This window comes from Nematostella vectensis, chromosome 10 (genome assembly GCF_932526225.1).
Source record: "Nematostella vectensis chromosome 10, jaNemVect1.1, whole genome shotgun sequence".
Taxonomy (NCBI): Eukaryota; Metazoa; Cnidaria; class Anthozoa; order Actiniaria; family Edwardsiidae; genus Nematostella; species Nematostella vectensis.
In genome coordinates this window covers 8,783,329-8,800,605 of record NC_064043.1, presented here as the reverse complement: position 1 = coordinate 8,800,605, position 17,277 = coordinate 8,783,329, and the positions used below count along the sequence as shown (strand labels likewise).

Sequence of the window (17,277 nt, the reverse complement as noted above, 5' to 3'; positions counted from 1 at the left end):
TATCAAAATCACAGTACATCTCGTCAGGTCACAGAATCACAACGAAGCACGAGACGACAAGGAAAGCGATGGGGAGGCAGAATTAGAAATGAAGAACAGGAAGTGGAAGAAGAAGAAACGGACGAAGAGGGAGAAGAAGAAGAGGAGGAGAAAGAGGACGGGGAAGAAAAAGTGGTAATTGACGAGCTGGGCACTAGTATCAGAGTAATGAGAGTGAACTAGCCGTTACAAACATGCTGGTGACAACACGTTCTGGAAGAACGTGTCGTACTTGGAAAGTACATTTTTGGGGGAGGGTCGGTTCGATTTGGGGGAGAGTCGCAATTTTTTGAGCTGAAAAAATATTCAAAATAGTAGCTCCCCCCCCCCCCCCATAAATAACGACTGCTCCCTAGGTAGGAGGTATGACCCCCACCCCTCTGGAACTTCCAACCCCCTGGAAAAAAATAAATATAGTAACTGTATAGTAACAGCAAGGAGGTTGATAAGTTTCCCAAGTTTATCAATCGACTATAATTCAGGTAAAAAAAAAACTTAAAATCCAACTAAATTAGTTCATTGTAGACTATAGCGTGAACACTTGTCACAACTAAAATATTCGTAGTTTTATTTCATTTTTGTTACTTATTCTTAGTTTACATTAAAATATAATTTCCAACCTAATTCAGAACTTATAAGACTCCTGAGAATTTCTCCTCGGAATCTTTCATCGGTTTATCGTTTTTAACATTCGCACAGTAAGATGCGCGGTCGAAACTTCCTTTCACTACATTGTTTGGGAAGTCTCCCAGCATATTACCTGCCTTCTTATACCGACCCACGTGATACGTGCATCTTCCGGCTCGACCTCCTCCGAAGCCTAGCTCAACGCTACCCTTCCAGACCACTTGCGTAAAGTGCCCAGTCCCCGAGCTAAAACCAGGCTTATTGAAGTCGTAACCGGGTTTACAGATTTCATTGTACCTGGAAAAATTAAAAAGGATATGAAAGTATGGGTTCTGAGAATTTGTAGAGATGCCCTGCCATTTTACTGAATTTTCATGGATTTTGGTTTTCGATTTTGTTATCAAAACCTTCCTGTTACTTTACTCTGTGAGAAATTTAATAAGACATTCTCAGGCAGTTTAGGGAGGCCTATTTTCTTGTTTTCTAGATGAGTTTTTGTAAAATTATATAAAATATAAATAGAAAAAAAGTTATTCGCAACTTCAGTCAAGGGAAACGCAATCTCTTTTGACAATATATTTGGACTTTTGATGTTAATCTTGAAAAAATATATCGTGTTACCATGGCAGTACAAATTCAAAGGGCATTTTGGGCATTTTTGCAAGTTAACCAAATTGAGTTTTGCAGTGCTGTAGCAAGCCTCGAAATATTGGGACACAATACAGAATAATTTTTTTTTTTTTTTTTTTTTTTTGGGGGGGGGGGGTCACGCCCTAACCCCTGCTACGGTCCTGTTTTGTAACTTACCAGTCTGTGACTGCTTTTTCCGGGGTTTGTTCTTTGCTGGAGGAGCACATAAACCACAGGTTCTCCCCAAACTCGTTGTCTTTCGAGTGCACCAGTTTACCCATCTGCGCGAGTTTCTCGGCGTATGCTTTAGCCGACTTGGACATTTCCGCGTTCAACTTCATCGGCGGCGCGTCATGTACTTTGCGGAACTTGTTGTGTACGTCAAGAGCAATCTGTTCTTCAGCTCCTTCAGACAAGGTAGAAAGATTATAACGAGATAACAGCCGCATCAAATACAAAAGTGGATCGTCCCATCGAAGAGGACATTAATGAAGGATTATAGAACAGTAGAAGGTTAATCAATAGTAAGGAATTGCAAGAAAATTTGCGTTTTGGCGATAACTGTTTTAAAGAGGAGTGAACAGTAGTGATTACGATGGAATTAGTTATAATCTCCCCCCCCCCCCAAATCCCCCAATCCTCATCTCCCTTTCTCCCTTTCCTCATAGTCGTCCACATCAAAGTGACCTCCTGTCGCTCTCACCTCATCCCCCTCACCCCTCCTACCTACTTCTCCTCTTTCCCTTTCCCCATCTCCTCGTCCACATCACTCTCATTCATTCTCCTCACCCCTCTTACCTACTCCTTCTCCTCTTCTCCCTATCTCCATTTCCTCGTCCACATCGCTCTCACCTCATCCCCTTTACCCCTCCTACCTACTTCTCCTTATTTCCCTATCCCCATCTCCTCGTCCACATCGCTCTCACCTAATCCTTCTCGCCCCTTTCTAATTACTATTTCTCCTCTTCTCCCTTTCCCCATCTCCTCGTCCGCATCGCTCTTACCTCATCCTCCTCACCCCTCGTATCTACTCCTCCTTCTTCTTACCCCTCCCACCTCCTCCTTGTCCCTTCTTCACCCTCCTACCTCCTCCTCCTCCTGACGTGGCTGAGCTGGTGGTTGGTACCGCCGTCGGTGCTGTACTCACACCAGATGTTCCCCCTAAGGTAGCACCCCCTGGACCAGATGTTCCTCCTGAGGTAGCCCCCCCTGGACCAGATGTTCCCCCTGATGTAGACCCCCCTGGACCAGACGTCCCCACTGATGTAGACCCCATCGTAGAACCAGAGTTTGTAGAAAAAGTCGTACGCGCTGTGGGGCCCGTGTGGGTGACGGGGGTTGGTATGGTATTGGCGTTGGGTTGGGTTGGCTGGGAAGAGACGTCATCTAGAGAAAACAAAAAATCATCTTACAAGGGGAAAATATATTTCCTGTTTTAAAAATGATATTGTCGTTAGTGTGAGTTGGCTTGAAAGGGACATCTATACAAAACAAAGTTGATATAAAAGGAAAAATATATTTCATTTTAAATAAAAAAAAATAGAGGTATTGATATTGAGATGTAGAGTGATATTGGTGCAAGTGCTAAATGCTTCTCATAGTATAAACGGTTCTTATTAACCGTGAACAAAGCGCACATACCACAGATGTGTCAGTTTCTGGGATTAAAAACACAGGATTCTTCCAGAAAAAGGGGTTTTGAAGTACGTTCTTGAAAAATTTCTGGATATATTCTAAGATCATTGGTATATGTGTAAATCACCAGGCCATTAATATCAAACGTTACCTCTTGCTACTTCGCAGATGTATCCCTTGAATGTATCGTCACGAAGGTCGTTGAATCCCCCTTGGGTCCCCGGAGGGTACTCCTTTGCGATGACAACATATTCCCCGTCCCCGGAGGGCTGGCTCGGCTGCCAATGATCAATTGCCAGCGGTTTTCCATTCACCCAGTTCCAGCTGTTTCCGTTCTGCTTCAGTCCAATGTGCCATTCGTCCGAGAAGGCGTTGCTAAGCGACTGTATCTTTTTGTTGATAAATGACCACTCCTCTTCCGTCTCCATGGAGACAAGGTCACCGTTTCGGCTCTTGCATTTCTCCCTGTTTTCGGTCCACGAAGTTCCCTCGCTGGAGAAGATGTAACAGGAATCTCTGAAGCAGTCTCCTCCGTTGGCTCCTTTACACAGAAGAAATAAATAAGATAGTGATGACACAAATGACACAAATCAGATGATCGGAGAGGGGTTTAGACTCCTTTCAAATTTAAAGTCAGAGTTAGAATATGTTTCATGCAACAATTATTTATCTCAGTGTCCTTGTATTTACTCGCAGTACATTTCTGAACCATCATATACTATGTGCAATATAGACACATTCAATGGCTTGTCATAATCTACTATGTACATTAACGGCGAGTGCGTTGATCACGCTTTACCTCCTTTCACTCCTGGTGCTGTAGGGGAGGCACTGGCTGGGGTGCCTGTGGTAGGCGGATTGCTGCTGCCGCTCGGGCCCCCTGTGCCGGGGCCCCCTGTGCCGGCGCCTTCTGTCCCGGATGTTGGTGTAGTGGCGGGTGATGTTGTTGGCTTGGGGCCTGGTGACGATGAAAGGGCAGCATTTCATTTCAAGCAAATTGCTTCGATACAGCATAATTGGAAGAAAAAGAAACAAACAAGGAAATGTATGGTAAATTGAAAATGAATACATTCATCTCTGTCAAATTATATTCAGGGACAAGTCTGGTGAAATATAAAAAATTGATTGCCTCCTCGAAATTGTTTTTGTTATTTCAATTCATGTTCATTTAAACCCCCCCTTCCATCCTTCCTTTTGAAGCACCATGGCTTGCATTCCCTCCCCCTCCCCCTCCCCCTCCCCCTCCCCCTCCCCCTCCCCCTCCCCCTCCCCCTCCCCCTCCCCCTCCCCCTCCTATTACGATGATACAAAACTCCACCAGCACAACCCTTCTTTTTGAACAACCATGATTTGCTATCCCCTCTCCCCCTCCCTCACATCCATCCCCCCCCCCTACACACACACACACCTCAATCACATTACTATAATACAAACCTCCACCAGCACCACTCTTCTTTTTGAAGCACCATGGCTTGCCACTGTAAAATGTGACCTTTTTCTCCTTCATGTACGTGTCATCAAAACAACAGCCCATCTTGACACAATATTCTGGGGTCACATACGGGGCTTTGCCATCCTCTGTGTTACTGCACTCCTCACGGTCAGCAGACAGCACATCACAGCCAGGCTCTACACGTGAATAATACCAGTCAATAGACAACACATCATAGGCTCTGCGCGCGTACCTATGATCAGTACAATTAAATAAATTCTGCCCTCTGTTTGTTAGTTACTGATACACTTATTTTGTAGCGATTGCCCACGAAGCAGTTCCCCACATTGCTTTTTGCCACATATACAGGAAGTATGTATATATAATGTTGAAATATACCGATCGGGCACTATTTCTTTTATAGACACCTGAATTATGACTGGTAACAAAATAAAATGCGTTTTTTTTTGTCCGTGCTTGATTGCGTTCCGCGCCCGCCCCACACCAGCCCTACTTTCTCTCACAGTCACCTGGGTCATGGCGCGGTAACACATTAGAAGGTGTTAGTTTCTCTTTGTCCCCGGTGTTTGATGGCGGCGCGTAATGAGCCGTGACGTATGTTCCATAATATCCATTTTTGGGATCTCCAGGCTTGAAGGTCAGACCACACCCTAACTTGGTCTCGCCTTTCCAAACCACTGCCTGAAAATGACCAATGGCTTTTCCTGGAGCTCCTTTGCCGGTTTTGAAATTGTAGTCATCCTTGATTTCTGAGTACCATCCCTGCACTGCGCCAGGTATGGCACCTTTCATGACCTGGACAGAGAGATGCAGGATTTGAGCCATTAATAAATCTCAAGTAGTATAATACTTCAAGGGAGTATTGATGGCGCAGTTAGCATAGCGTCAATCTGTGGTACCTGTGTCTCTCGCCACTGGGTTTCGAGTTCGATTTCCGAACGAGAGTTGAGTTAGTTGGCTAAAGGTGTCATATGGTAAAAGGAAAAAAAATGACGATCTTTCGATAAGAAATTTTCTCCCTCGGCCAAGCTCCGTGTGCACCCCTCCCCCCCTAGCACCACAAAAATGGCAAAAAAAAGCAAGCCGCTGTAGCGGGTTGACCAACCGGTTAGAAGCCAACCCGCTGTAGCAGGTTGTGCGTCAACCCGTTACAGCGGGTTGAGGACCTTCAAGCTCCTATAGTATACTATGGTCCCCAAGCCGCTGTAGCGGGTTGACCAACCGGTTAGAAGCCAACCCGCTGTAGCAGGTTGAGCGTCAACCCGTTACAGCGGGTTGAGAACCTTCAAGTTCCTATAGTATACTATGGTCCCCAAGCCGCTGTAGCGGGTTGACCAACCGGTTAGAAGCCAACCCGCTGTAGCAGGTTGAGCGTCAACCCGTTACAGCGGGTTGAGAACCTTCAAGCTCCTATAGTGTACTATGGTCCCCAAGCCGCTGTAGCGGGTTGACCAACCGGTTAGAAGCCAACCCGCTGTAGCAGGTTGAGTGTCAACCCGTTACAGCGGGTTGAGAACCTTCAAGTTCCTATAGTATACTATGGTCCCCAAGCCGCTGTAGCGGGTTGACCAACCGGTTAGAAGCCAACCCGCTGTAGCAAATTGAGTGTCAACCCGCAACAGCGGTTTGCTTTTTTTGCCATTTTTAACCTTCTAGGAACGCCCCTTTCTAGCTACCCAGTACCTTTTGTCCCGTCCACCCCCATCCTCTCCACGAGATGCTCTCGGTAAGGCCCGTCAAAGTGGAGTGGTACGGCTTGAGTTCTTTAGCTTGCTGATCCGTCCATTCCTGAGCAGACTTAGCGAGCTTGGGGTCACATGACATGGGTGGAGCATCGTGCAGGGCGCGATAGTAGTTATGCCACTTGAGGCAGAGCAGCTGACATTCAGGATCACAGGCTGTCACATGCGACACATGCGTCAGAAACAGGTAAATAATGACTTACTGAGTGGACACGTGATACTAGTTAAGTGGACACGTGATACTTACTATATCAGAAATACGAGTTGAATGAATTATTAGGCGTCTACCTAAGGGCGTAGGTGACGTGCTCACCCCCTTGAGTTCTTCTCTTGTTAGAGAATTCTTGACTTATTTGCAAAACTGTCAATGTATGGTCTACCTTTTCTTATCTCATCTTATCTGGACAAGGTTCGATCCGTGGTAAATAAGCCCGATTTTTCTTCTTTCCTCGAAACGTTTTATCTTTTATTTTTTTCTGTCAATGATTTTCGGAACTTTCTTCTCTAGGTCCTATTTGCAGGCGCATAATCAGGATTTGATGACAGGCTGCGCAAGAATCAATACTATGCGATACGATACTGATTAAATGGACACGTGATTCGAATTGACTTGTCACATAATATATAGATAGTGGACACGTGATGCATAAGAAGTGGACACGTGATGCATAAGAAGTAGACACGTGATGCATAAAAAGTAGATACTTACTTAGTCCCTGTCCGCAGTTGCCTACGTTCATCCACGACGTGTCCTGGCCTCCGTACACCTTATCTATAGCACTATCTGACAGCTTCTCTGTAGCATTGCTCGTTAGCTCGTCATGTAGAGGTTCCCCTTTGTACGTTTTGATTTGAACATCTGCCTCCTCCGCTACTGGAGGAACTGAGGCAACCAAAGCAGTGCGTGGTGAGTGCATGTTCAAATACGTTTAAACCTTGGAGATGGAAACAATTAAGGGAACTCACCATCGTTGAATTGCTCTTTCACAGCAGTGTGGAAAAAGGATCCATCTATTTCTACAATACCAATATTCAAATCAGATTGAAAATGCTGATCTTTTTCTAAAATCTCACATTATATACGCGAGAGGTGCAACTTATTTTGAACGCTTTTTCAATAGAATACCAGGTTAACTCAAATAGCTTTCATTGTTATGTAGATCATACCAAGGGAAAAGTGCACGCAAAAGTGCACAACTTTTTAGAGTGGTTGCACTCTAATTTTAGAGTGCACTCATCCCAGATTAGGGGGGAAGAAACACACCATTTTTCCTTGGCACTCCCGGCTTGCTAGAGTAGCACCATACGCGACCAGCATCGCTGTACCAAGGTACTGCGGGCTCATCGAGAAACATGTCGTCATAGCAACAATTAGCCTTTATACACTCGTCTGGTGTGACGTAGGGACTGCGCACGTCCCCACAAGGGCGTCGCTGAGCGGATTTGACCTGGCACGCAGGCTCTGTAGATAACGATGTAAATGGCAATTAGTAACGAAAACTCATAGTACTCAATGACCTGACCTGACAGACCCCTTATCTCTGACCTGACACATCCCTAATCTCTGACCTGACACACCCCTGGTCTCTGACCTGAAAGAACCCTGATATCTGAACTGACACACTTCTTATCTCTGACCTGACAGAACCCTGATTTCTGACCTGACACACCCCTGGTCTCTGACCTGACACACCCCTGATCTCTAACCTGACACACCCCTGATATCTGAACTGACACACTTCTTATCTCTGACCTGACAGAACCCTGATTTCTGACCTGACACACCCCTTATCTCTGACCTGACACACCCCTGATATCTGAACTGACACACTTCTTATCTCTGACCTGACAGAACCCTGGTTTCTGACCTGACACACCCCTGATATCTGAACTGACACACCCCTGATATCTGACCTGACAACACCATGGTCTCTGACCTGACTCACCCCTTATCTTTGACCTGACACACCCCTGATATCTGAACTGACACACTTCTTATCTCTGACCTGACAACACCATGGTCTCTGACCTGACACCCCCCTGATATCTGAACTGACACACTTCTTATCTCTAACCTGACAACACCATGGTCTCTGACCTGACAGACCCCTTATCTCTGACCTGACACACCCCTGATATCTGAACTGACACACTCCTGATATCTGACCTGACAACACCATGGTCTCTGACCTGACTCACCCCTTATCTTTGACCTGACACACCCCTGATATCTGAACTGACACACTTCTTATCTCTGACCTGACAACACCATGGTCTCTGACCTGACACCCCCCTGATATCTGAACTGACACACTTCTTATCTCTAACCTGACAACACCATGGTCTCTGACCTGACAGACCCCTTATCTCTGACCTGACACACCCCTGATATCTGAACTGACATACCCCTGATATCTGACCTGACAACACCATGGTCTCTGACCTGACTCACCTCTTATCTTTGACCATACATACCCCTGATATCTGAACTGACACAGTTCTTATCTCTGATCTGACAACACCATGGTCTCTGACCTGACACCCCCCTGATATCTGAACTGACACACTTCTTATCTCTTACCTGACAACACCATGGTCTCTGACCTGACACACCCCTGATCTCTAACCTGACAACACCATGGTCTCTGACCTGACACACCCCTTATCTCTGACCTGACACACCCCTGATATCTGACCTGACACACCCCTGGTCTCTGACCTGACAGACCCCTTATCTCTGACCTGACACACCCCTGATATCTGACCTGACTCACCCCTGATATCTGACCTGACTCACCCCTTATCTCTGACCTGACAGACCCCTGATTTCTGACCTGACACACCCCTGATATCTAACCTGACAACACCATGGTCTCTGACCTGACAGACCCCTTATCTCTGACCTGACACACCCCTGATATCTGACCTGACTCACCCCTGATATCTGACCTGACACACCCCTTATCTCTGACCTGACAGACCCCTGATTTCTGACCTGACACACCCCTGATATCTGACCTGACACACCCCTGATCTCTGACCTGACAACACCATGGTCTCTGACCTGACTCACCCCTTATCTCTGACCTGACAGACCCCTGATCTCTGACCTGACACACCCCTGATATCTGAACTGACACACTTCTTATCTATTACCTGACAGAACCCTGATTTCTGACCTGACACAACTCTGGTCTCTGAACTGACACAACCCTGATCTCTGACCTGACACACCCCTGATCTCTAACCTGACACACCCCTGATCTGACCTGTTACCAAATGCAACGAGAGAGGCTCGAGATTTCACAATGTTTAAGCGGAGCGCTAAGCTCTACTTCAGCAATAGAGCCAGGACCAGAGTAACCACACATCTTCTCTGGCCTGACACACCCCTGATCTCTAACCTGACACAACCTTGATCTCTGAACTGACACACCCCTGATCTCTGACATGAATCACCCCTCTAACCTGACACATCCATCCAGAATGACCCTCCCCTGATCCTGACCTGGTCTGGCGGGCTGTAGCGCTGAAGCATCGTGACCCTCAGGACTGTCTTGCTGCAAACTGGGATTGATTGCGTAATGCGCCGTGACGTATGTCCCGTCATTGGGCCTCACGTGGAGGCCACACCCTAGTCGAGTGACGTCATTACGTACTATCGTGAGGTAGTGGGTGTTGGGCGAAGACGGGTCTTTCTGCTCCGAGTACCTGAGTCAAATATTCGTGAGGTGATGGATTGTTCAACGTCTTACATGTTTCTGAAGCTATTACGAAGGTTATGACACAAGAAACACAGTGATCGCAACGAAACGGAAAGAACCCCCTGTACACAAAGGGTCCTTGTCTAACGCACCTTTGTTATTGCTTTTATTCAACATTGGATAACAAAGAATGTCATAATTTCGACATAACTATTTACACAGCTCTCGTGTGCGTGCTCGTGGTCGTGGTCGTGGTCGTGTTCGTACTCACCAACTCCTCACCGCGCTAGGTACAGCGGCCCTCGTGTGCGTCATCTCTTGCCACGCCCACTCCTTCCAGGCAATGCTTTCCGCTATCCTCCCCAGGGATCTCCATGGCGACTTGAGAAGGCGACCTTTCTGCGCCTGTGCGTCTGTCCAGGCCTGCGCGGACTCGGCTAACTGATGGTCGCACCTTAGAGGCGCAAGCTTGTGCTGCGCGCGATAGTAGTTATGCTGTATGAGGCAAAGCTGCTGACATCGCGGACCGCAGACTGTTGGGAATAATATAGAATCACTTTTACCTGTTGCTTAACAAAAAAGTCGTATGTATACGGTTTGTTCGAGTTTGTACGTAAAACATTGCTTACATCAGACGCAGCCATTCCACTGAAATTTACCTCTCATAATTACTTTTTAATGATGCTGACTAGTGATAATAACTTTTTTATCATTAAAACAGATGATTTGATATATTTTCTCACACAAAAAATCATAGCTTGGTTTAAATGTTCTACATAGTAGGTCTATTATTACATAACATGAAACAAACTTGGCTTATTTTAACATACACCTATTTCAATAAACGTTGTCAGTGCAAATGGCGAATGGCAATTGGCAGTTCTAAGACCAATCACTGCTATAGGTATAATTATTTGTAAGAATAAAGATAATAAGTAATATAATCACAGAAATTATCCATATTTTCCTAAATTCAGTAAAATTTTGACAAGTTCCATGGTATTTTTTGATAGGAGAACTGCCATTTGACAATCGCCATTTGCCGTTTGCACTGACAAGGCTATTTGAAATAGGTGTTTAAAAGGTGCAGGACTTACTCAGGCCTTTTCCGCAATCTCCCACGTTCATCCAATCGTCCTTGTCATCGCCTGACGCAATGGCAAATATCAAACAAATATTTAGAGTTATGTGTGACACCACGTTGTTTCTAAAACACGGAGTTATTTAGATGTTCTTTTTAACTGAAATACTTTGAATCGATGATAACAGTTATTGTGCTGTTTATTTATTGCATACGAAATATTTATGCGAACGGGTCCAGTCCAGCAAAAGCTAGTAGCCTGTTTCTAAAGAAAAACCATATAATGATACATGTTACATACTATGAATCAGAAAATAATAGCAACAAATGCACTGTTGTTGAAATATGCCCATACCCAGAATGCTTTGCGCTGCCAGTAGCAAGATGATTGACGTGGGCCACATGGCGATGAGACTCTTTAGCGGACTGGGGAAGACTTGTGTGGGTGTTGATGTTTGTGTTAAGGTACAACCTACATATTGAAATATTGAAATATCTACAACTATTGAAGCAACACCTACTACCATGATTATCACCACTGTGTAGTACCCAAACGATAATTGTCGAAAGGCCCATGGTAGAGAAAAATCTCCGCTTACAAACGATCAAATAAGAACGATAATAAATAAATAAAAATGTGAACTACTGAAAATGGTGGGTGGAGGCGACTTGGTTCAGTGAAATCCCAATAACTTGAACTAGGATAACATTTTTCCAGAGTTTATTTATCTGCAAGTTGTTTTTGTAGTAAAAAAAATAATGCATTTATATTACGGTTATTACGCTTCTGGTATTTAATAAATTTGCAGAAACAACAACAACTATAAAAACAGCAACTTTAAAACAGTTCTTTACTTTACGCAACCGAAGCCGAGGTTTATAATACGGGCTATAGGCCTAATAAGTAAATATATGTAACGAGCGTCGCAATACTACGTCAATAAAACCCTCTCACTTATATTGTCCATCCCAAGGTCAGGTCAGAGACAAGCTTTCAAAACAAGAAATAAAAAAGCATATTTACATCATAGTAAAACACGCTCTAATTTATAACCATGTAAACAATAATAGGTCAAGAGCGCAAGGTTCCTAACTAACAGGTCATGTTAACGCGCCGTAACTTTTCTACGAAACTCATCTTATAACTAACCTTGCAGACGTTATAAGAAATAATCACACAATTCCTGTTTCATCCAGTGCACAGTGTTTGTATTTTTATATGTTATTTTGTCTCCAACTGATTGGTTGTTCTATTCCGATCAAGAAGCACAAGCAAGGAATATCGTAAACGCCCTGATAGATTGCGCCACGGTACAGTGGCCAAGGGCGGGTACCAGTCCTAGGACTTGACGGCGCACCGGACAGCTTATTATGTTATAGGACAGGGAAACACAGTCAAAACAGTTTTTCCTTTGTTCGCGTTGTCCGCTGTAAGATTTACTAGCACTAGATGGTTAGAACACTGGTTAGAAGATAGAGCAATAGCCGATATAGGGCGAAACGTCGGACTAGCCTCAGTCTAGATCCCAGGGCCGTAGTCAGTCTTGTCTCCAAGACATAGCTCATTTTTAATATTCATAATCATTATAGTTTTATTCTTTTGGTGATATATTTTTAAGTCTGCTCATTATTTGCTGAGTTTTCTTTTATAATTTTATTTACATCGTTATCTGCAGAGCCTGCGTGTAGATCAAATTCGCACAGCGGCGCTCCTGTGGGGACGTGCCGGAGGGAGGGGGGGGGGGGGGGGGTGGGGTTGGTAAGATGGGAGTGTCATGCCAAAGATATGGGGTGTGTCAAGTCGTTGTAAATTACATCACTATTATACATAATTTTGTAAATATGCAATTCCGCTTCTGGGCGGAATTAAACTATCTATCTAGTATGAGGCGAACCAAGACACTGGTCATGAACCACCGTGCCTCAGTCATGACCTCAGGGCCTAAGCCAGTAGAGGCGACTCAAGGCACTTTGCTAAGCAAAATATAGCGGGGAGCCGGTTGGTTCTCACTGGAACGTAAGCGCAAGAGCAGGCACAAGAGAACCCAACTGCTTGATTTTCTTGCGCTTGTGTTCGACCGATTCTCACTTTGCGTTGCACTTCCGTTTTCGCTTACGCTTGCGCTTGCGTCCTCGTGAGAACCAGCCTTTGCTGGCGCACAAAGAAAGTCATGCGCACGTGCATCACGATTACTTACATCGTCACTATTATATACTGAGGGCTCCCAAGAGACCCTAGGCGCCCGAATAGACCTCTATATTTTTTCACGCTACGTCACAGCGAGCTGTGCATGACGTAACCGTATAAGGCAGGGCTGGGAACCTGGTTATTGCCTCCCTTATAATTCTCGGGAGCCGCTGGTGCCTGTGTGTTGTACAGTTCGCTAGATAGCGGTGCTGGAGCCGAAATCTCCAGCCTAGCCGTAAAGCCTTTAGCTGCCATCCGGTGATTTAGCGCACGTCTGGACGTATGGTCTTTGTTTTTTTTAAACCGAGTTCGATCCTCAGCTATAACGTAAATAATATTTTATCCTTTTCTTTAGCATTTTTTTTAAAATAAGATCTATTTTATTATTTTAATGTAAATTATAACAGGGTCATGTATTTTCGCCCAGCCTCGCGACTCCGAGGTGGTCTATTTCGGATCCCTAGAGGATTTCATCCAGCCGTCATTGATTTCGATGTTCAGGCTATTGACGGTAACATAATGATAAATATTAGCCATGGTAACTTTTATTATCTCCATGGCTTTGATGTGTAAAAGTACTGTTGCTAAATGGAGCAATGTAGAAGGGTGCTAATAATGATGTCTTATCCATTATTGCCCAAATCTAATGGCAAACCATTAATTGCTATATACTCGCGAGAGTGCTTAGATGGCTATTAACATTGATGAATCGATAGTTGGCTTGGCAAGCAAACCGCAATGCACACGCAAAGTAAAGTGTAAAAAGTCTACGCTAGTCAAAAGAATTCTAGACATTTTAGGCCAAGTAAAAAAAACAAGTTTCCCTTCCCTGCCCGCGTCTTTTTTGGGCCGCTTTAAAATATTTCTTTTTTTTAACCAAAAGCCTCACAAGAAATAACTTGTTCTACTGATTTTGAAAACATCGCAGAAGAACTAAAAACTAGAATCACGCAAAACTCCTACTATATCATCATGGGAAGATCGGAGGTTTGTAAATACACCCCGTCATGGAGTTATTAACAATATATATATTTCTTTTTTATCAATGTTTCTGTTATATAAACATTTCCCATTTTTTTAAATAAACGGGTAATTTATTTCAAAAAAACAAATATAGCTAAGAAGATAAACACAAAAAATATCCCACGAATACAGATAAAGGCAATCAGTTTATAACCATGGCTCAAGTTATCCACTTCAAACGGTGACAATTATCATTCTTTTAAAAGGTATTATGAAGAGTAATTTTTCATCCGCTATCACTACGCCCTTATATAAAACTCCAGAGGTTATAATGAACTTGTCACACCACCTCGAGTAGGAACACTAAAACGTCAAGTGAGCAAACGTAACACAAAACATCAAAGCGCGGAGAACGTCATAGTGAGTAAAAATATACTAATATTCTATGATTTAAACTATTTACATTATTTTCAAGGCATGTATTATAACGAAAAAGGGAGTTGATAGACTACACTGCTTTGGCTTATAGTCAGCCTTAACACAGTACAGAAAATCTAATTAAGTTAGAGCACAGTTTTATATTAGCGGGCGGTGGAGCGCGCTACAATAAGAGCAAAAGACTCATCATGGACGCGACATAACGCTTAACAGCCAAAGCTAGTTTCTAGAGATATCTATTCTATTATAGAATATATAATAGTTCGATGAAGCCTCGGGGTGTTGCGGGATATTCACGGGATCCTTATTACGAGTCGCTCGCGTTACTTTGTTGTGAGTTCTGTAAACTGTAAAAGTTCGTTTTGAGAAGAATATCCTGAATTGCTTGGAATTATTAATGGTTGAGTTTTTGTTATAGCGTCATGAAGGCCGTTATGGTAATTGCGGCTCTCAGCTGGTTTTATGGACAAGTTCTTGCAGGTATTTTAAGTATGCTTTTGATCCAGAATAACCGGTCGTCAAGGTACCTTGCCGCTGGCACAAGGGTACGTGGGCTCTGGAAACGGGATTGCTCTAGGCACGTACACAGGAAGTTGCTCAGGGCGCGCACGCATCTCCCTTGGCCGCCAAAGAGTGGATCATTTCTATCATTTCCTATTGAAGGGCTTCAAAAAAATATCAATTTTTCATGATACCTATGTATGCGCACCCCCTCCCCTCCCCCTTTCAGTGATTCTTAGATACACGCCCGATACTCAAGCAATACTTGACGAACGCTATAACATTTTCCTCTAAAATGAGCTCATCACAAGTCCTTCTTTTCCCAAGGCCCTCACGACTACGGATGTGGCAGCAAAGCTCCTGTTAAGATCGGTTGTTGGAGCAGAATCGATACCGGGAATCTTTTATCAGAACTACTTTTCACCGACCGAGACTTTTCGAGCAACGTCTATTCACACAAATTCGTGGACTGGAACAACTGGCAGACATACGTAAACGAGTAAGAACATAGTATAAGAGGACGAACTATTGCAGACATACCCAAACAAAGACATCTAAAGTCTAAAGAAGTCTAAAATTGTAGGCAGACATGCGAAAGCGAGTAAAACCATATTGTATGAAGACGAACTGGCAGACAAACGTAAACGAGTAAAATATCTCATTATATGACCATAAAGATAAGGAAAAAGGACGACGGGGGATGATTAGTCATCCAACTGTAAAACTGTCGAGTTATAATAATGAAACGGGACTTTTTTCGCCTCAGCCTTTTGTGTCGTTGTTCTGATGCCGCCAAAGCTAAAGGATACAAGTTTATTGGTGAGCGATGTTATAATCAAATCAGCAACAACCACAATAATCATCAACATCATCATCGTCGTCACCACCATTATAATCATCATCATCTTTATCATCCTCATTATTTTCGTCATTATAGTATTATTATCATCATCGTCACCACCATTATAATCATCATCATCTTTATCATCCTCGTTTTTTTCGTCGTTATTTTCGTCGTTATTATCATAATTCTCACAACCATCGTTTTCACCACCATCATCTTTATCATCCTCATTTATTGTCTTTTTGTCATTTATTTTCATCATCCTCACCACCATCACATCATTACTACGCTAACCACATCCACTTTCCAGGTCTAAGGTTTTACGCTGAATGCTGGGGCCATCTAAAGTCCCCAGGTGATTACGCTGTCGCTGTCCCACAAGTGGGAAAGTGCTACCAGAACTATGGACAGCGTTGCGACAAGGATGAGAAAAGTTTCGCGTGTGTGGGAGACGCTTTAGCCATGTACATCTACAATATTCGCGACTGATAGTTGAGCAACAGGTAAACAATGCCATGTAACGGGCTAATAGTCCAGTTTCCAGGTCCATCATTTGGGTTAGGCTGGAGATTTCGGTCCCAACACCGCTATCTAACGAGCCATGTAAAACAAAAGTACCAGAGGCACCGGCGCATGAATAGGGTGGCAATAACCGGCGTAGGTAGAAAAATTATCGAGGTCTATCTGGACGTCTTGGGTCTCTTGGGAGCCCCCAGTTTATACTTCATTTGTGCGGCAAATAAACCGCAAAACTGAGTTTCACAGAAGCGTTTAACATACCTTTTCAACCCTGTGTTGATTCATACCTTGTCTACACCACGCCTACACAGACCATCTAGTTTTTCTACACCTTGCCTGTAGTCTTTCTAGTTATAGTAAACTATATTGTAGACGGTTGTGCCGTCCACCAAAAAAAAACTGGTAAACTCTTCCTATTTTTTCGTCTTTATTTAGACTTATCAAGGGCAGATAGTTTTGCTTTATTGAGGTAATATTTTTAGTTTGAGTGAGGGTTTGTGATCAACGCTTTGAAAAGAGTCTGGGCTATTTGTCAGTGCAAAGAAGCGTCTGATGTATGGAAACACTGATCTTGTTTATTTTAAGTTTAAAGATAAGCCTTCACTGACTATGCTGAATGGCAATACTGATCCTTTATTTTTTTGGTTTCAACAGGATTTTACAGAGACGTAACAGGACTGCAACAACAGCAACAGCAACAACAACAACAACAGCCTTTTATTTACCCATAAGCTTACATCCATTCTTTTAAAGATACAGAATAAATATTTAATGGGTACTGGCATCTGAAATAACTGGAGGGCTAACGAGGACCGAGGCAGAAAAACAAATACAATGTGCGGTGGTTTCTTTTTTCGACCTGCCATTTTTTCTGAAAAAAAAAATTAGACAATAAAATTCAAACAAAAAATGA

General features: G+C 43.7%; 2 protein-coding genes across 4 annotated transcripts; one reads left to right on the top strand and one right to left on the bottom strand.

Annotated features, from left to right (window-relative positions):
* Positions 1-583: 583 nt before the first annotated feature.
* On the bottom strand, positions 584-12,213 carry LOC5513576. Of its 2 annotated transcripts, XM_032383126.2 has the most exons (16): positions 12,062-12,213; positions 11,267-11,383; positions 10,928-10,978; positions 10,102-10,363; positions 9,635-9,837; positions 7,391-7,588; positions 7,093-7,143; positions 6,836-7,009; positions 6,068-6,282; positions 4,894-5,179; positions 4,366-4,560; positions 3,731-3,889; positions 3,083-3,472; positions 2,383-2,682; positions 1,474-1,702; positions 584-963 (listed from the first exon to the last, which is right to left on the bottom strand). In XM_032383126.2, the coding sequence occupies exons 2-16, from the start codon at positions 11,313-11,315 to the stop codon at positions 672-674; spliced, it is 3,054 nt and encodes a 1,017-aa protein (XP_032239017.1). In that variant the 5' UTR covers positions 11,316-11,383; positions 12,062-12,213; the 3' UTR covers positions 584-671. The 2 variants fall into 2 exon arrangements, with proteins under 2 accessions (XP_032239017.1, XP_001633779.2); XM_001633729.3 differs by lacking the exon at positions 7,093-7,143.
* A 2,136-nt stretch (positions 12,214-14,349) lies between these two features.
* Positions 14,350-17,277, top strand: LOC5513575. 2 transcript variants are annotated; one of them, XM_032383117.2, is made up of 7 exons: positions 14,350-14,482; positions 14,919-14,980; positions 15,329-15,500; positions 15,768-15,820; positions 16,156-16,348; positions 16,800-16,833; positions 17,019-17,277. In XM_032383117.2, exons 2-5 carry the CDS (start codon positions 14,923-14,925, stop codon positions 16,332-16,334), a joined length of 462 nt encoding a protein of 153 aa, XP_032239008.1. In that variant the 5' UTR covers positions 14,350-14,482; positions 14,919-14,922; the 3' UTR covers positions 16,335-16,348; positions 16,800-16,833; positions 17,019-17,277. The 2 variants fall into 2 exon arrangements, with proteins under 2 accessions (XP_032239008.1, XP_001633824.1); XM_001633774.3 differs by lacking the exon at positions 16,800-16,833 and having other exon boundaries at positions 14,351-14,482.